General features: G+C 41.6%; 1 protein-coding gene across 1 annotated transcript; it reads left to right on the top strand.

Annotated features, from left to right (window-relative positions):
* Window positions 1-16435: 16435 nt before the first annotated feature.
* LOC129529832 (cilia- and flagella-associated protein 251-like) lies at window positions 16436-19783 on the top strand. Its single transcript, XM_063703013.1, has 3 exons — window positions 16436-17249; window positions 18474-18723; window positions 19706-19783. Exons 1-3 carry the CDS (start codon window positions 16478-16480, stop codon window positions 19722-19724), a joined length of 1041 nt encoding a protein of 346 aa, XP_063559083.1. The 5' UTR covers window positions 16436-16477; the 3' UTR covers window positions 19725-19783.
* Window positions 19784-20534: the final 751 nt, after the last annotated feature.

Raw genomic sequence — 20534 nt, 5'->3', positions numbered from 1 at the left:
GGTAAATAACAAAATGAAGGCAGAAACAAAGATGTTATTTGAAACCAATAAGAATGAAGACACAATGTACCAGAATCTCTGGGACACATTTAAAGCAGTTTGTAGAGGGAAATGTATAGCACTAAATGCCCACAAGAGAAAGCAGGAAAGATCTAAAATTGACACCCTAACATCACAATTAAAAGAACTAGAGAAGCAAGAGCAAACAAATTCAAAAGCTGGCAGAAGACAAGAAGTAACTAAGATCAGAGCAGAACTGATGGAGATAGAGACACAAAAAACCCTTCAAAACATCAGTGAATCCAGGAGCTGGCTTTTTGAAAAGATCAACAAAATAGATAGACAGCTAGCAAGAATAATAAAGAAGAAAAGAGAGAAGAATCAAGTAGATGCTATAAAAAAAGATAAAGGGGATATCCCACCAATCCCACAGAAATACAAACTACTGTAAGGCAATACTATAAATGAGAAGTGAAGCTAGCTGGAGTTCCTGGGTCGAGTGACGACTTGGAGAACTTTTCTGTCTAGCTACAGGATTGTAAACACACCAATCAGCAATCTGTTTCTAGATAAAGGATTGTAAATGCACCAATCAGCACTCTGTAAAAACACACCAATCAGTGCTCTGTGTCTAGCTACATGATTGTAAATGCACCAATCAGCACTCTGTAAAATGGACCAATCAGCACTCTGTAAAATGGACCAATCAGCACTCTGCAAAATGGACCAATCAGCAGGACATGGGCAGGGACAAATAAGGAAATAAAAGCTGGCCACTCCAGCCAGCAGCGGCAACCCACTCAGGTCCCCTTCCATGCTGTGGAAGCTTTGTTTCTTCGTTCTTCACAATAAATCTTGCTGCTGCTCACTCTTTGGGTCCACACCACCTGGAAGAGCTGTGACACTCACTGCAAGAGTCTGCGGCTTCATTCCTGAAGTCAGTGAGAACACGAATGCACCAGGAGGAACAAACAACTCCAGATGCGCCAACTTTAAGAGCTATAACACTCACCGCGAGGTCCATGGCTTCATTCTTGAAATCAGTGAGACCAAGAACCCACCGGAAGCAATAAATTCTGGACACATAAACACCTCTATGCAAATAAACTAGAAAATCTAGAAGAAATGGATAAATTCCTCGACACATACACCCTCCCAAGTCTAAACCAAGAAGAAGTCCAATCCCTGAATAGACCAGTAACAAGTTCTGAAATTGAGGCAGCAATTAATAGCCTACAAACCAAAAAAAGTCCAGGACCAGATGGATTCACAGCTGAATTCTACCAGAGGTACAAAGAGGAGCTGGTACCATTCCTTCTGAAACTATTCCAAACAACAGAAAAAGAGGGAATCCTCCCTAACTCATTTTATGAGGCCAGCATCATGCTGATACCAAAACCTGGCAGAGACACAACAAAAAAAGAAAATTTCAGGCCAATATCCCTGATGAACATCAGTGCAAAAATCCTCAATAAAATACTGGCAAACTGAATCCAGCAGCACATCAAAAAGCTTATCCACCATGATCAAGTCGGCTTCATCCCTGGGATGCAAGGCTGGTTCAACATATGCAAATCAATAAATGTAATCCATCACATAAACAGAGCCAATGATAAAAACCACATGATTATCTCAATAGACGCATAAAGGGCCTTCAACAAAATTCAATACCGCTTCTGCTAAAAACTCTCAACAAACTAGGTATCGAAGGAACGTATCTAAAAATAATAAACGCTATTTATGACAAACCCACAGCCAATATCATACTGAATGGGCGAAAACTGGAAGCATTCCCTTTGCAAACAGGTAGAAGACAAGGATGCCCTCTCTCACTACTCCTGCTATTCAACATAGCTCTGGCCAGGGCAATCAGGCAAAAGAAAGAAACAAAGCATATTCAAATAGGAAGAGAGGAAGTCAAATTGTCTCTGCTTGCAGATGACATGATTCTACATTTAGAAAACCCCATCGTCTCAGCCCAAAATCTCTTAAGCTGATAAGCAACTTCAGCAAAATCTCAGGATACAAAATCAATGTGCAAAAATCACAAGCACTCCTATACGCCAATAACAGACAAACAGAGAGCCAAATCATGAGTGAACTCCCATTCTCAGTTGCTACTAAAGAGAATAAAATAGCTAGGAATACAACTTACAAGGGTTACGAAGGACCTCTTCAAGGAGAACTACAAACCACTGCTCAAGGAAATAAGAGAGGACACAAACAAATGGAAAAACATTCCATGCTCATGGATAGGAAGAATCAATATCATTAAAATGGCCTTACTGCCCAAAGTAACTTATAGATTCAATGTTATCCCCATCAAGCTACCACTGACTTTCTTCACAGAATTGGAAAAAACTACTTTAAACTTCATATGGAACCAAAAAAAGAGCCCACATAGCCAAGACAATCCTAAGCAAAAGGAACAAAGCTGGAGGCATCACACTACCTGATTTCAAACTATACTGCAAGGCTACAGTAGCCAAAACAGCATAGTACTGGTACCAAAACAGATATATAGACCAATGGAACAGAACGGAGGCCTCAGAAATAGCACCACACATCTACCACCATTTGATCTTTGACAAACCTAACACACACAAGCAATGGGGAAAAGATTTCCTATTTAATAAATGGTGTTGGGAAAACTGACTAGCCATATGCAGAAAACTGAAACTGGACCCTTTCTGTACACCTTATACAAAAATCAACTCAAGATGGATTAAAGACTTAAATGTAAGATCTAAAACCATAAAAATCCTAGAAAAAGTCCTAGGCAATACCATTCAGGACGTAAGTGTGGGCAAAGACTTCATGTCTAAAACACCGAAAGCAATGGCAACAAAAGCCAAAATTGACAAATGGGATCTAATTAAACTAAAGAGCTTCTGCACAGCAAAAGAAACTATCATCAAAGTGAACAGACAACCTACAGAATGAGAGAAAATTTTTGCAATCTATCCATCTGATAAATGGCTAATATCCGGAATCTACAAAGAACTTAAACAAATTTACAAGAAAAAAACCAAACAACCACATCAAAAAGTGGGCAAAGGATATGAACAGACACTTCTCAAAAGAAGACCTTTATGCAGCCAACAAGCATATGAAAAAATGCTTATCATCACTGGCCATCAGAGAAATGCAAATCGAAACCACAATGAGATACCATCTCACACCATTTATAATGGCAATCATTAAAAAGTCAGGAAACAACAGGTGCTGGAGAGGATGTGGAGAAATAGGAACACTTTTACACTTTTGGTGGGACTGTAAACTAGTTCAACCATTGTGGAAGACAGTGTGGTGATTCCTCAAGGATCTAGAACCAGAAATACCATTTGACCCAGCCATCCCATTACTGGGTATATACCCAAAGGATTATAAATCATTCTACTATAAAGACACATGCACACATATGTTTATTGTGGCACTATTCACAATAGCAAAGACTTGGAACCAACCCAAATGCCCATCAATGGTAGATTGTATAAAGAAAATGTGGCACATATACACTATGGAATACTATGCAGCCATAAAAAGAATGAGTTCATGTCCTTTGCAGAGACATCGATGAAGCTGGAAACCATCCTTCTCAGCAAACGATCACAAGAAAAGAAAACCAAACACCGCATGTTCTCACTCATAAGTGAGAGCTGAACAATGAGAACACATGGACACAGCGAGGGGAACATCACACACCGTGGCCTGTTGTGGGGTGGGGGGCTAGGGGAGGGATAGCATTAGGAGAAATACCTAATGTAAGTGACAGGTTGATGGGTGCAGCAAACCACCATGGCACGTGTATACACATGTAACAAAACTGCATGCTCTGCACATGTACCCCAGAACTTAAAGTATAAGAAAGAAAGAAAGGAAGGGAAGGGAAGGGAGGGGAGGGGAGGGGAGGGGAGGGGAGGGGAGGGGAGGGGAGGGGAGGGGAGGGGAAGGGAAGGGAAGGGAAGGGAAGGGAAGGGAAGGGAAGGGAAGGGAAGGGAGGGAAGGAGGGAGAAAGACATACAACTTAAGAACATTTGCTCATCAAAACGCACCATTAAGAAAGAGAAAAGGCAGTCCATTGATGAGAGTATTTATTTGAAATAAATGTACTTACCACAGAATTTGTATGCAGAATATATGAAGAATTTCTGCAAATCCGTAAGAAAAGGCAGGCAACCCATTGGAAAATGGGAAAAGATAAACAGGCCATTCAGAAAAAATGGCTAATATAAATGACTAATGAACAAATAAAAGGATTCTCAACTTCATTATTCATCAGGATCAGGGAAATGAAAATTAATGCCATATGGTAATACTTTTACTCTCACACCTGAATAGATAAAATGAAAAATGATAGAAATATCATTTCTTTCTGAAGACATGAGCAGCTGGAATTGTCAAACACTGCTAGTGGAAGTGGAAATTGATACAACTACCTTGGAAATTTACATGGCAATATCTAATATGTATGAATTTATGCATAACCTATAATACAGCAAATTTTACTTCTAGATATTTATCCAACAGAAGTATATGCATATGTTCACCAGAACACATGTATAAGATTGTTCATAGCATTACTATTTATACTAGGCAACAATTTAAAAACTTCCCCATTTACAAAAAGTAAAAAAATTAAATAAATTGTGTTGTATTCACATAATAAAATAGCACACAGCAATGAAAATGAACAATCTATAACTACTCACAAAAACGGATGAATCTTACAAAAGAAATCAGTTACAAAATAGTATTATATGACTCTTTTTATATAAAGCTCAAAAATAGACAAAACTAATCTATGATGATACAAGTCAGGTAAGTGTTCATTCTCAGGAGGCTTAATAATTTGAAGCAGGCATGAATGGGGATTCTGGTATGTGGCAATGTTCTGTTTTTCATTCTGAGAGCTATTACATAGATGTGTTCACACTGCAAAAATTCATAGAATTTTATGCTTATGGCTTGTTCACTTTTTTCCTGTAGATTATACTTCAGTAAAAATTAATAAAACAGAAATGAAAATAACAGACTCATCGACCCTAGGCCCTTGTAAAATCCAGAAGTGTTATATACAGCTGTGCTTAAAGAGAGCCTCATCTGCAGCAGCAAGGAAGACTGTGCTGAAAATCAGGGCTGGGAGCTAATTGTAAGGGGGGTAGAGATTCAAAATGGCACTGGATATATAACTTGAAGAGGTCTCCTATGTCAAAATCAGGGACCTCATGAAAAACAGTAACCGTAAGACTTGGATTAGGGAGATTTGCATGGAAGAGCCTGAGAATCTTGAACTACCAGATTCCCCTTAATCTTTCAGATCAGCAGCAGTTCCCCTACACCTGCCCCTCTGACTTGCTAGAGGAGAGCAACCTCCTCAGACTTGGAGACCCTGAAAATACATTACCAACACAGGAGATTTACATAAGGGCACATTCAACATCTGCACTCTCAGCATTATAGGCAGAGCTGGGAAGTAAAGTCCCTGCTCTTGGAGGAAACATGTTACAACCAAAAGAAATGGAAAACCTGGCTCAAATATACTGGCACAAACCCTGGGAACATATGTGGGAGTAGATCTTGAGGCTTTGAATGGGAATCAGGGAGAATAAAGGAGCATTACTGACATGACATGACACTCAGCAGAACCATTATACGATTACTCACTCCTAGAAGAAAATGACTGGCTGGTTAACTGCTTGCTATAGAAAGGTGCTAAACCCTTGGCTCTGGTTGCTCAGCTGTGGTGCAACCCAGTGTTTATAGCCCACCTGCTCTTTCCAGGTTGCATAGTGGAAGTTGGAGACAGGTAAATTGGTGCTACCAGGCTGATATTCCTGCTGTTTGATGTGCTGTAAATAATACATTGTTTTGCTCTGAGCCATTAAATGTTGTTGTCTTCTTTTGGCACCTGTGGAGTGTGGCAAACTCATATGCTTGCTTACTTAATCATTTCCTTTGGAGTCCAGCTACTCCATGCCATCCTGTATGAATGAGTTTCTGGAAGGATTGGCATAGGAAGCAAGGTGCCAATATAGACAATGACTTTTTGAAAGAGAAAAGGCAGGGGACCTATGGGACAATTCAGGGATGTAAGGAAGCTCCCTGGGAGATAGGAGGGATTGTGTCTGCCCAAATAGTAAATTAAGGGGAAGGTAAATGGTCTGCTTTTTGAACATGAGGTGAGTTGATGAATAGACACTGAGTGTAAGAGGTCAGATTACAATAAACTATTCAAAAGGCATCTTCTTCTACAGAGTAGGGGACAAAGGAAACACCTCTGATTCCTGTCAAAGAGAAAAGCACAACTTTCCCCCATTTGAAAACCACGATTACTATTCCTGTAACTGCAATATAACCCCATGCAGAGTAGTAAGATGCACCCAAGAGGCAAAGGAGGGAAACCTGATAAAACTTCTGTCTAAAGAGTGGAGTGCTGTTAGAGATTCAGTTGGTGCATCTCGTGCTGAAAGAACGGTTATGCTTTACAGAGTGAATGGTAGCAAGCAGGCCTTCTCACATATGATTCATACAGACTCTTCAGTCAGGGCAGAATCATGTCACAAACCATGGCTTTGCTGGTTTCAATTTCTATTTCAATGACGATATTATGTTGAACCTGGGGAGAATACCAAGGAGGAAGTTGTTCAAAACATGAAGGTTGTAGCTGCTCCAGAATGACTGTACCATGGGCAGAATGGTAATTTTGATAATGAGCCTTTCATCCAGAGAATGCCTGATAAGTGTTTATTCTCTGCCTCCCTAAAGTGAAAGTGGATGACTAACTTTGTTGTTAGTACCTCGAGACCCTGTGCAGGTGGCTATGATTGTAGGTTGAAAAATGCCTAAGATAAAGACAGACCCATCCTCATCTAAGCAAATTTTCTGTAATCTGAGATAAAATAAAGAACGGTGGGAAAAAGAATAAATCCCCTACAAAGGAACCTAGCCATAAGTCAATATAGATTTGGCTGTAAAACAGAGTTTCTCAAAGAAGAGATTAATGGGTTGAGCACTGAAGCAACTGGGTCCACATAGGAGCTATAGGCATAGGGAGAAGGGGCACAAACAGGCAGTTGTTTATCCAGTTGAAACTTAAAGTGCCTCAGTAGGGACAGATTTCTCCATGGAGATCAATATCTCTTTATAGGAGGAAGTAAGAAGCCATTTCTAGTTAGCTGGATAGAAATGTTGGTAGTCTGGGTACCCCATTTGTGGGTTCCGTCTTTATAGGAGGAAGTGAGAAGCCACTTGGCTACCATAGAATGATAGTCAACTGGCTTCTCACTTCCTCATTATTATCCTATAGTAGCCAACTGGCTATCATTCCTTCAGCACTTCCACTGCCGGACCCTAAGCCCATGTATCGTGATCTGAAGAAGGGGGACTAAGCGTGAGGTCAAGGTCTTTCTGTCCCCAGTGGGGCCCAGAGGTCATATGCCTCTGCAAGGGTACAATGTGGCATGGGGTAAAGGTAGGAGATGAGATATTTTGTGGCTTGTTTGGATACCAGTGCTTAAATAACTGTCTTATCAGATTCTGTTGAGGGACAAGTGCTACCAGTGAATTGGCTGAATTTGGCGATGTAGTGAAACAGAAAAGGGGATTAACTGTAACCATCTGGGTGTGGTCACTTAGACTCCCATTACGCACTACTGCTGTTACTCTTACTGCTTGATGTATAATTGCTATTGCTGTTTTACATGCATTTACTGTGAGTACTCATAGAGTCTAAGAAGGGGGATTCTCCCACTTGTGGAAAAGAGCATCTTGCAATATGATGATAGTGAGAAGATTACACCAAAACCACCAACTAGATTTCCAGTTCTCTCTTGTATTACACTACACAAATAATATAGAATTCCAGGAGATGAGAAAGTAATCAAGGCCTTGATGAAGGACTTAAAGACAGTAGGAGTGTTGAAAGCTTTTATATCTTGACAATGGCCCTGAGTGTCTAGTGAAACAGGTGAATGGGAGGTGGAGGCTTATTGCCAACTGAATTTAGCCATTGTCCCTGTAGCTCGCACACAATTACTATGCTATATCTGGAGAAGCTATATTTTCTTGATGTTTGCCATCAGTGAGCATGCAGATGTATGGAATAAGTTCTTTTTCCTTTCTTGGATAACTTGATTCCAATATATTGATGATATTGTGCTGGTAAGCCCCAGTAAAGAACAAGTGGTAATGGCTGTTTGCTGACTTGCATGAAAGCCAAGGGGTGGCTCATTACTCCTAATAAAATACAGAGACCAACCACCCAAGTCAAATTATTGAGAGCCATGTGGGCTAAGGCTCAAATATCAATCTCTAAGATATAAAAGGGAAAGTTACTTGCATTTTGACTCACCACTGCCTAAAAAGAAGCCCAGAAGTTAATTTGACTGTTTGGGTATTCGAGACATTATGTGCCGCATCCAGACAATTTGTTGCACCTTATGTATGTGTTGAGCAGAAAATCTAGAAAATTTAACTGGTTATGGTAATAACAGGTAGGCTAGGGCAGTGACATGGGCCTGTAAAACCCCAAGGGTCCCTTTTAACTACAAGTATCTGCTACTGATGACTATGCTGTGTTGAGCTTCTACCAAAGAGAGACTGCTTCCACCTGTATGTGCCCGTCGAGTTCCCTGACCAGGCCACCCATCACACTCCATTTGGGAAATAACTAACTGGCCTTCTATTGGGAAGTTGTGGAGAATGAGAACCTTATTCTGGAATGCCAGGTAACATTTTGCCCGGACACCTCCATCTTGGGTTTGTTCATTCAGATGCTTACAACAAAGTCAGAAAGGCCCAACAGTCTTCTTTTATTAAATGGAAATATTATATTTAAGAGAGAGGCAGATCTGGTCCCACAACTGTGTCCTCCATATACAAAAAGGTTACATACGTTTAGAGGCTTTTGAATCTCCCCTTGCTCATTCACAAGGGAAGCCTTTTGCTATCTGGTGATCACACTTCCAAATCCCCAAGGATGATTGACCTTGGATTACTGATGGCTTAGCTGAAGTAAAAGCTAATGGTGTCACTGGGTATTGGCAGTAATTAAGCCCCAAGGACAACCCTGGAAGACCTCCTGCAGTGAGGGCCAGTCAGCACAATCAGCTGATTTGAATACTGCCATCCTTGTCCTATATAATACTCATAGAGAAATGGCATATTGTATTTTCACTGACACTTGGGTTAGTGTCAGTGAAAACAGCCCAGCTGTCTGTTTGAATTCATGGAGAATGACTACTGGTATATAAAAGGCACCCCTCTATTGGGCCAGGAACTCTGGAAAGCTATATCTGCAGCCAGACAGAACATTTATGTAATCCACGTGAATGCCAAAGGAAAGCATCCATACTCAGAAAAGCCTAAATCAAACAATGTGGCCAACTGCATGTGCATAGCAATGCTATCTGTATTCATCATAGGACTGGGCAAGTGACTATTCCACCATAATCCAATGGGCTTAAAAGAATTCCATCTGTGTCATCTGTCAGTAGGTGACACAACTTTGAGCCTTGACCATTCCTGAGGGTCTACTTCCATTCTCTGCTGCCACCTTGTGGCTATTTCTGGTATCTAACAGCCATTGAAATCTATTCCAGTTGAAAGAGCCTGCTACGGAACTGAAATTGATTGGACATTTCATAGGAATTGATACAGATGTTGGTCCTCAAAAGCTACAAACCAGTGGTCTGCAAAATAAAATGTGTTGGAAACCTCAAAAAAAAAAGAGAAATCTATTCCAGCTATGAAGTTGCCGTTCCTGTGTGAGTTGCAGATTCTGGGAATACCATGGTAATACTTGAGTCTGAGTTCTACTGTTTCTGCCACTTACAGTCTTCCAAAGCACAGTGTTCAAGCTTAAGAAGACCCAACAGTGCACTGATGGGGATGTCATTCGCCATGCATCCCATGCCCCTTTTCATGCTCAGGCTGCTGGCATCATCAAGAGGTGGAGTAAATTTTCAAAACCTTGACTGTAAAATATTTCTAGGCAAGCTATGTTGCCAGAATTGTGGACTACACATCATAGTCAGACTGTATGGTTATTATCTGAGGCTTCTCTCTGTAAGAAATATTTATCTTTGAATGGTTGTGTGAATGTCAAGAGAGAAGGGGTCAGAGAACAAGGAGATCAGCCTTCTAGATCAGGGATTCTACACTGACAATCTCCAACCATTCCTCTTTTTTTCACCTTAGACAACAAAGTGAGATAGACTCCAACCTATTGTTCCTGCTATCACCTAGCTTCTGTCATTGGGCATGGGATGTCACAGATCACAAGGATAATGATCCGTTGGTAGAATTTCTGAAGCTTGAATTTACCACTGCAGTGGTTCACTCAAGCAGCAATAGATGATACTAGATCATTGAATAGATAATAATATATCACTGAAATTCCTACCATAGTACCATAGCCCACATAACCCCTGGCACATCTGGATGGGTCTGGGAGCAAGTGGGAGATGGATGGGTGAATAGACAAGGTACTGACTACTGGATTAGGACCAACAGATTGTGTGGCCATGGAGGGAGAGCAACAACCTCATCGCCTGGGGGAAAGTAACAACCTCAGTATATGCGGTCTTTAGACCTTGGAAGGTATGGGAATGGGGGAAGCAATCAATCAATGTTCTATGTCCCCTGGATTCAGTACTACTGCTTGGCAAACATCTCCATGGTCCATCTGAGTCAAGTGGTAGCCGCAGCTGACTAACTCACATTGAGGTCCATCTTTCTCATCCACATGCTAAAAAGCTGAAAATCTCCCATAGCCATGGCTATCAAACTTGGATCCCTTCATGCATGTACAAACACTCTGACCAGTGCAATCTTGTTTATGTGTGACCAGTACTAATCCACATGATTCTCCTGACGCACCAATGGCCTATGCCATGTATGGCTATCAAAACTGTGTCTACTCAGTGACGTCACCCATGTGATTTTACCAAACCAATACAAAACCAAGTATAAGAAGCCTCTTCAGGTTATATGCTTGTATGTATTAGAGAGGGGCCACAGAACCTTTCCACTGGGGGTAGTGGTAATTTTTTTAGCTCATGTATGGCTCCCAGTAATCACTGAAGGTGATGCTACCCATTTTATCCCTTGTTGGAACACTGAATAAAGAGGGCTGTCCTAGCTGGGGGGTACTTTTACTCCTGGTTCTATGCCCTGGCATCAGTGTCCATGCCCCAGAGACAATGATCAGGTACCAATCATTAGCTTTAGCAACCATAGCCAATGAGATGCCACAAACTGTATAACATCAGCTAATCAGTCTAAACTTTTGTGTATAGGTTTTAATGAATAATAGACTGGCCTTAGACTACATTCAGGCTCACCAGGGAGTAGTATTTATGTTCATCAGCATCTCCTTTGTGTTTGTCTTCATTCTATTATTCAGGTAAAGCAGCTCAGCTAATGTATCAGCTCAGGTGCAACACTTTGAGCAGCTAGGGCACTTTCCTCCAGGATCTGAAATAAAAACTGATATTTGATGCCGTGGCCTCCAAATCTAGAGTATGTGAATCTGGGAACCAAGGAGTAAAACATCAGACTGGCTCTTTATATGTGTGTATGTGTGTGTTTATATATATATATATATATATATATATATATATATATATATATATATAACTTTAAGTTCTAGGGTACATGTGCACAACTGCAGGTTTGTTACATATGTATACATGTGCCATGTTGGTGTGCTGCACCCATTAACTCGTCATTTACATTAGGTATATCTCCTAATGCTATCCCTTCCCCCTCCCCTCACCCCACAACAGGCCCTGGTGTGTGATGTTCCCCTTCCTGGATCCAAGTGTTCTCATTGTTCAATTCCCACCTATGAGTGAGAACATGCGGTGTTTGGTTTTTTTGTCCTTGCGACAGTTTGCTGAGAATGATGGTTTCCAGCTTCATCCATGTCCCTACAAAGGACATGAACTCATCATTTTTATGGCTGCATAGCATTCCATGGTGTATATGTACCACATTTTCTTAATCCAGTCTATCATTGTTGGACATTTGGGTTGGTTCCAAGTCTTTGCTATTGTGAGTAGTGCCGCAATAAACATACGTGGGCATGTGTCTTTATAGCAGCATGATACAAAGGAGTCTGATTCCATTTTTGAATATTTGAATGCTGAGAGCTTTTAAACCTCAACCCCCCTTCTTCCCCTCCACCCCATATCTGGGCAAACTGATAAAAAGTCCTGGGTAATTTCTCCTTGGGCACTAGCAGGAGATTCAAACCATGCAAGTCCATACTTGTGCAATTGGAACCCTCATCATGACCCCTCTCCCTAACCACAACAAAAACCTGAAGTCAGTCTTCTTTTTCCACTTTCTCAAGCCATTTTCAGATCATCGTGGGAAGCCTGCCCTTCTCTCCTCTGAAAGCATTTATTATGTAAGTAATAAGTCATACCTTCTTGCTTTGTGTAAGATGTTATCAGTCTTGACATCTGAATTAAATTTTAGGTGGGGATTGTAGGGAGAATTCTTACCCAGCGTAATGCCTACGTGGTGTAGGTAAATTTCTACCTTGCCTTAAACTCTGCTTATCTTTAAGAAACAGAATGCCTGAGGTCAGAAGTTCCCTTTTGTGACCAAATGGGCTAAGACGGTGGGATCCAAGATGGAAGCCCAACCTCTGAAGAACCTCTAGGTTCATTATAGTCTAATTTCCATGCTAAATAACACACCCACCAACATCATGAACATTGACAGTCTTCATGACAACAACTGGAAGAAACCATAGAAGGACAAAACAGAACGTGGTACTCCGGTTTTGAGAAGTTCTCTGCCCATTACCGGAAAAGACATGAATATTCCTCCCCTTGCTTTTAATGCCCAACCCATTCATTAAAGATATCCTATATCTGTGTTTTCCCAGCTCTCATGAGTGAACTGAGAAGTTGATTTGTGAGCCGCACTCCTGCTTCTCAATTCCATGGCCATCAAACAAGACTGCACTGCTCGAGGCTTTCTTTTGGTTTTGCATATTGGCTTCACAACACTTAATAGGAAAAGATCCAATTTTGGGGGGGACCAGCTTTATCAGTAACAAATTGGCTCACACAATCACAAAGGCAAAGTCCTGTGATATGTTTTCTACAAGATGGAGTGTGAAAGATCCCACCAGCTTGGGTCCTAGAGAAGACAGTAGTGTGGCTCAGTCCAAGTTTGAAAGCTCAAAACCAGGGAAGCTGACAGTGAAGACTTTAATCTGAGGCTGAAGGGCTGAAAGCCTCTAGGAGGCTGCTGGTGCAGGTCCCAAAGTCCAAAGGCTGAAGAACCTGAAGTCTGATATCCAAAGGCAGTAGAGGAGAAAGGACATCCTGCTGTAGAAGAGAGAGAGAGCATGAAAAAGAAAACCAAACAAGCTGAATATCTCCCTTCTTCTGGATACTTTGTTCTAGGTCTAACCCCAGATTAGTGCCCATCCACATTGAGAGCATGTCTTCCTCTCTCAGTTCACTGACTCACATGTCAATCTTTTCTGGAAACACCCTCATAGACACAACCAGAAACAATGCTTCACCAACCATCTAGACATCTCTCAATCTAATCAAGTTGACATCTAAAATTAACTGTTACAGGGGTCCATCCTTTCTTTGTAAAGAGGCTACAACAGCTCTTCTCACCATCATTCTCCGTAGCACATTTGCACAATGTATACTTCCTATCCCTGAAACTTTAAGGTCTGCCATATTAGATATCCTGTGTCCCAAGAGAGAGTGCTTCCAGTAAGAGATGCAGGTTGGTTTCTATTAAACTTGAGGCTACAACCACTACCTGGTCACTTCAATTTCCTCATGGCAATGGATCAGCAGGCAAAGAAAGGAATTTATATATCAATAGGGAAAATCAACCATGATTATCACTGTTGGGGTTCAGAAACCGATACCCCAAAATACGGCACTTTGACATGCTGAACTGAAAAAGCATCTAGATCTCTCTGACCATCCTCCTCCCTACTGTCTCTCAATCTTCTGTCTCTCCCAAAGCACAGATAGAGTTCTCTGAAGTTTCTTTTCCTGCCTGAAGTGTGGACCAACCAAGGAGAACCACACCTGAACAAACCCTTTCACATAGTAATATCTGTCACACTCATTCAAATTCCCAAGAAAACTATTTACAAGTTAATCTCTGTCCCAAGATCTATTCATTCTCCCTAGTAATCATTTATTGCCCCTCAACAGAATCTCTCTTCTTCCCCCTCCTATAACCTGTTCTGCCACAATAACCTGTTTTGCCAGAATCCAAGCCCCCATTCTTTCTGTAATTTCATGATGGTATATAAGCTTCTACGCCCCATTGGGGTATGGGGCAATTACTCTGTGATTCTTCTTGTGTATGTGTTAATAAATGTGTATGCCTTTTATCCAATTAATCTGCCTTAGAGGGCACAGAGGTAGATTTTCTTTTGGCCTCTGCACCATGCAGAGATAAAGGTTGTTGCTGCATAATGGGGATGGGGGGAATATGTCTGAAACCCAGAGGATTCATCTGGCATTCTGTTTACAGAAAAACCAAACTCTGTAAAATATTTTAAAGAGGTTTATTTTGAGCCAATATGAGTGACTGTGGTTCAGGGAAAACACTAACACAAAAAGGCTTGAGTAAGTGGTCCTGAGGAAGCCAGGCTACGGTTTGTTTATTATTTTTATATTTTTTTGCTGATAGTAAATTGAATGCCATAGAGTTTGGTTTTATACATTCCAGGGAGGCAGGAATTACAGGCAAAAATATAAATCAATACAAGGAAGGTAGACATTGGTTCGACAAGATATCTTGAAGCACAGGGTTGAGGGAGAGTGGAGCTTACAGATTATAGGTGAATTTGGAGATTATTTAATTTCCAATTGGTTAAAGGAGTAAGGCTCTGTCTAAAACTTGAGGTCAGAAGAAAGAAATGTTCAAGTTAAGATAAGCATGCTATATCAGAGCCAATCACAATATACTGAGTCAAAATGACCTCTTTAGCAAGATTGATGGCCTGCAGGCATGACTTAACCCTTGCCTGGCATGGTCCTAGGTTTTGTTTATAATTTGGTGTCTTATTGCCACAAGGTTCTGTTTTGTCAGTCGTATTATCTCTATTTTAACATTCTGCAGGTTGGTTGTTGTCTAAACTACAAAAGGGAAGGGGCATCATGAGGCATGTTTGACCTCCCTTCTTGTCATGGTGGGGAACTCAGTTTTTAAGGTTTCCCTGGGTTCCCCCTGGCCCAGAGGGGATCTGTTCAGTTAATGGGGTGGGCTTAGAATTTTGTTTCTAGTTTACAATTCTTTTGGTGCTTCTGTGCTCACTGACAATGGTAAATGGAATCAGTATAAAATAGTTGTTGATTTCTTCAGAATTTTAAGATCGTTTACACTTGATGTATTAACTAAATGGGGCTAAATACGACAAAGTGTCCTGTACTATTGTCTCAGAAATCATTCTAGGAAGCTTGTCTTTTTACTCTTTGTCATGGTTAGTCCTGGTCCTTTAAAAACAGTATCTCTCTATCCTTATTCACTCTTTGGAGACTGCAGGTGGATTTAGCAACATTCATTCTTTAATCACCTTCCCGTTTTTTTTTTTTTTTCGGAGTCTTGCTCTGCCACCCAGGCTTGAGTGCAGTGGTGTGATCTCTGCCTTCCAGGTTCAAGCAATTCTCCTGTCTCAGCCTCCCGAGTAGCTGGCATACCGCCACGCCCGGCTATTTTCCTGTTTTTAACACTTCTTCGACTCCGTTCTGACTGCATCCATTTAAACTTTATGTATTCTTTTCTAAGTAGATTTAATAATGCTAAAATATCCAAATTCTCTCTCTGTACCATCACTGATATTTGATCTATATACTGATTTATTTATTTATTTTTTTATGACAGTGTCCCTACTGGCACAAGGTGTCTCCAGGTGGAAACTGGGAAATAAATTAAGGTCACATGCCCCAGGAGGCCCAGTATATCAGAACACTATAGTTTGTTGGCAACGGTAGGATTAAAAGGACCACACTTGTGTGAGCTCAGTGAGGGGCAGCAGGGGTGGGTAGCCCAGCGCCCTGAGGCCTCAAGGGAAACTGAGGACCTTGCTCACTCATTGGACACAGAGCATCTCCATTGTCACGTCTCAGCAAGTGAGTTTACAGCTTGTAAGAAGGGAAGTTGCCGTTTTTTGACCCATCCAGGCTCTGCCCCTGTGGCTGACCTTGTCCGCAGCCATTTTAGTGGCAGCCTTGGCGGGTCCCACTTTGCCCCACCTTCGTGTTCCGGGGCTTCCACAGCCACTATCACAGACTGTTGTCTCCCGTTTGGCCACCTTCTCTGCCACCCCCACCACTTTGCAGCAGGCCGGACTGCCAGCGGACTCCCTCTCCTCAGCGGCAGTGATCTGGGTGGCCGCCATCTTTGCTGCCTTTGTCGCTGCAGCCCCATTTGTTGCTCCAGTTGAGGTCCTGACTGGTGAGTCCCTCCTGCCATGTCTACCTCTGAGAAGCGAGACCTGGCCCAACATAGCCAGAGTGGAGTTTGTGACGGGGCAGCCCTGGACCCTGGATTCATCGGGAGTGCCTTGGTGCCTGAAGAATGGGTGGCTGAAGCCGAGGCAGAGGTCGCCCCTGAGGATTTCCAGGAGGCAATAGAAGCTGTTTTGGAGGAGGAGGAAGATGAGGCCTGGGTCCCCATCGAGAACTTTTTTCAGCTAGTAGAAGAGGAGGAGGAGCTAGGAGAGGAGGAGGAACTGGGAGAGGAGGAGGAGCTGGGAGAGAAGGAGGAAGAAGAATTTGAGGAGGAAAAGGAGGAGGAGGAATTTGAGGAGGACGAGGAGGAGGGTGAAGAGGGGGAGGAAGAAGAAGAAGGAGAGGGGGAGGAAGAAGAAGAAGGAGAGGGGGAGGAAGAAGAAGGAGAGGAGGAGGATTATGAAGGAGAGGAGGAGGATTATGAAGGAGAGGAGGAGGTTTATGAAAGAGAGGAGGATTATGAAGGAGAGGAGGAGGATTATGAAGGAGAGGAGGAGGTTTATGAAAGAGAGGAGGATTATGAAGGAGAGGAGGAGGTTTATGAAAGAGAGGAGGATTATGAAAGAGAGGAGGAGGACTATGAAGGAGAGGAAGAGGACTATGAAGGAGTGGAGGAGGGCTGTGAAGAAGAGGAAGAGGATGAAGACAAAGAGGAGGACGAGGAGGAGGATGAGGACAAGGAGGAGAAGGAAAAGGACAACAAAGAGGATGCAGAAATTGCTTGTGGCGCCTGTGAGTTCCCATGGTGACGTTTCAGTCCCTATTCCAGTATCTGGTCCATTTCTTTCTATACTGTATTTATTATTAATATAAAGACCGTATCCTGGTCTGGCCCCATGCAGACTGCGTGCTGTTTCCAGGAACATGAGGACCGGGGAGAGACACTTGCGCCAGGGGAGTGGGAGGATCCGGGAGTGGGAGGATTTGGGAGCAGGAGGACCCGGGAGCGGGAGGACCTGGGAACAGGAGCATTTGGGAGTGAGCGCACCCGGGAGCAGGAGGACCTAGGAGTGGGAGCCGAGGTCTGGCAGGGCGTGTACCTGGCAGAAGGAGCCTTGCCCGGGGAGCCAGAGGAACCTGCAGAGGTCGCTGCATTCCTGCAGGCAGAGGAAACGGCAGGGGAGGTGGAGGCCTGGGAGAGTGAGGTGCTGGCTGATGCCTGCAAATCCTGGGAGACTGGGGCCTGTGCAACGTAGGGGGCTGAGGCCTGAGAGTGGCAGCAAAGTCCTGGGGGGCCCTTGCAACTTCTGTTGGCACAGCTGGCTTAGTTGCTCAGAGCCTACCTGCCGTGGTTCAGCAGCGGGTCAATGCTGTCAGGAAACTTCAGGCAGCGTATGCACAAGTAGAAGCTCAAGTCTATAAAGGTCTTTACGGTCTTGAAAAAAATGTGCTTCCTTTTACCAACCTCTGTTTGTTAAAAGATCTGAGATTATCAGTGCAATGTATGAGCCCGTAGAAAGTGAATGTCAGTGGGAAGTAGGTGGTCAGGAAGGAAGGAGCTTGGGAGGAAATGGAAAGAGCATGAAAACAAAGGGCAAATAGATGGAATACCTCGCTTTAGGTTGACAGCTTTTAAAAATGTAAGGATTTTTGGTAGGATGATCCCAGAAAATGATGAACTTGTACTAGAGCACTTGAAAGATATGAAAATAAATCTGTCAGGGGTTGAGAAACCGATGAGCTTCACCACAAAATTTAAGTTATAGAAATATTTTTCAATGAAATGAAGTTCTGACAAAAACATGTCAAATATTATCAGACCCAGATGATTCCGATCTCTTCTCTCAAGGGCCAGGAACAATCAGCAGCACAGGGTGTGAGATCTGTTGGAAAGAAGGGAAAATATTATGGTGAAAAATATCAAGAAGCAAAAATGTGAGGGTCATGGAAGTGTTGTACTTACCAGTAGGAACATTCTCAGCTATTCTTTTTCGCCTACATATTTCTATTCCCCAGGTTCTGCTGAGCATAGAGTATGGGATATGGCTACTGAGGATAAACTGGAATACCTTTTCCAAGAAAGTCTCCCAATGTCTGTATTATTCTTCTCTAAAGAAGCGGCTGAATATAAGTATGAAAATTCTGATGAGGAGGCTCAAGAAGCTGGAGGCAAGAAGGAGAGAGAAGAGGATGAAAATGAAGAACTGGAAGAAGGACTTGAAAAGGATCTGGACTCAGCAGAGCACAGCCCCTTCAAAAAATCCAGGTATTCATGTATAGTCTTGAGTATTAGCTAACCACTTCTGACATATACCTTTTACTAGCAGCGTTATGTTTTTAATTTTTCTCTGTAAGCTAAGTAAGCAAAATATTGGTAAAATTAAAACAGTTTAATGTTGATAATGTGTTTTCATATTAGATAAGTAGAAGGCAATATGTTCTGAAATGTACTTCAGTCATAGCTACAAGTCCTTTATCTTGTAGCTCTAAGATTGCTACAGATGGGAAATCTATTAGACTCAGTAGTGGAGATCAATATTTGTTTAGAGAAAGGTCACAAGAAGAAGGAGCAGCAAAGTGGCTGGGCCATGCACTAGTTTGGCCTTAATCACTCGACCAGAGAAATGTAGTCTCTTGTATTAGTAATGTATTTGAGAAGGTTGACTACTGTACTTACAAGGTAGTAAAAAGTTAAGGATTTCAAGTGAGACCACACTTTGTGATTACTACATAAATATTAGTTCTGTTTATATCTTTTTATTTCATATGACATTCAAAAGAATAGAAATTAGTAAGTTATCATTTATCACTGAATTGGTAATTAAGTCTTAGCTTATATTTTCTTTATTGCCTTTCACTATCTTTCTGAATTTTCTTATCTGTGGTTGTCTGATAACAGCCTCATTCTCATATGGAAACTGAGGGTCTGGAATATATATGGCTTGTGTAAACAGAACAGACTTTTAAGGTGGAAAGATTTATGGAATTCATAAAGTGACCTCTCAAGAAAAAAAACAAGCATTGCTAGTGGTGGACAAGAGGGCAACAAGGTTAATATGATCTGATCATTGAAATCATCGAATGTATGAGCATGCTAACATCCAAGGGTCTGTGTTACAAGAGGAAAATGTTTTGTTTTCTCCTTATTGAGACAACAGATGTATACAGGGTTGACTCATAGATTTAGAAAGTTATTAGTGCATGTTAATGGTGTACAAATGTTAATTGTTTCTTATTTCATCTTACAGCTTGGAGGCAGAGAAATAAATAGATGGAGAAAGAAGAAATTAATTTCCTCTTCATGGATGTTCTAGTTTTCAGTAGCTCAAACAACTGGTTTTGTTAAAGTTCATTACACAAAAATGATATCAACTGATATCTGACTTTACTCTTACATTTTACATATATATTTGACAGCATTTGTTCATGTTAAAAAATAAAAGCTTGTTTGAAATGAGTACTTTGCAGATTATTTTTTACAAAAATAATACTGAATGAAATTTATCTTTGTTTCTTTTTGTTTTGGCTTAGCATATTATCATTAAGATAAATCTTTCGACTATTTGGTAAGCCTTTTAAAAATTCTGTTATTGCAGCCCAAAATAAAATACAAAGCTATAAACAATTTGTGTAATGACAGAGATAGAAGTCTAGTCTCTACTGACTTTTATTGAAAGAATCAGATGAATGACCCAGCTTATCTGGAGACCACATGGTACTAGTGGGCTGCTATTGACTGTCAGCATCAGCATCAGCATCAGCTGCAAAGTTGTTAGAAATGCAAATTCTCAGGCCCTACTCCAGACCTACTGAATGAGAGATTCTGAAGGTAGACTGGCAATCAGGGTTTTACAAGTCTTCCATGTCTTCAGGTGCTTCTGAACACACTGAAGTTTGAGAACCACTGGTTTAGAGCAATGGGGGAAAACAAACTTCACCTACAGTAGGACCAGCCTTAATTCTCTAACTTGGTATGGTTGCAGGTAAACTGAACAGCACAGTAAAGTATGGACTGGGAAAGAGACTAAAATTCTCAGGGACCTGAGACACAAAGAGTGCCTGGAGGGATGTGTTTGT

Source organism: Gorilla gorilla, chromosome X, assembly GCF_029281585.2.
Source record: "Gorilla gorilla gorilla isolate KB3781 chromosome X, NHGRI_mGorGor1-v2.1_pri, whole genome shotgun sequence".
In the NCBI taxonomy this organism is placed as follows: domain Eukaryota; kingdom Metazoa; phylum Chordata; class Mammalia; order Primates; family Hominidae; genus Gorilla; species Gorilla gorilla.
The sequence above is the reverse complement of the archived record's forward strand: the minus strand, read 5'-3'. Positions and strand labels throughout refer to the sequence as shown.

What these genes read in the sequence shown, in the direction of transcription:
- LOC129529832 (XM_063703013.1), top strand. Translation starts at nt 16,478, where the DNA reads ATGTCTACCTCTGAGAAGCGAGACCTGGCCCAACATAGCCAGAGTGGA. An exon ending in AGAAATTGCTTGTGGCGCCT is followed by an intron (nt 17,250 to 18,473) that starts GTGAGTTCCCAT and finishes TCTATTCCCCAG; the next exon opens with GTTCTGCTGAGCATAGAGTA.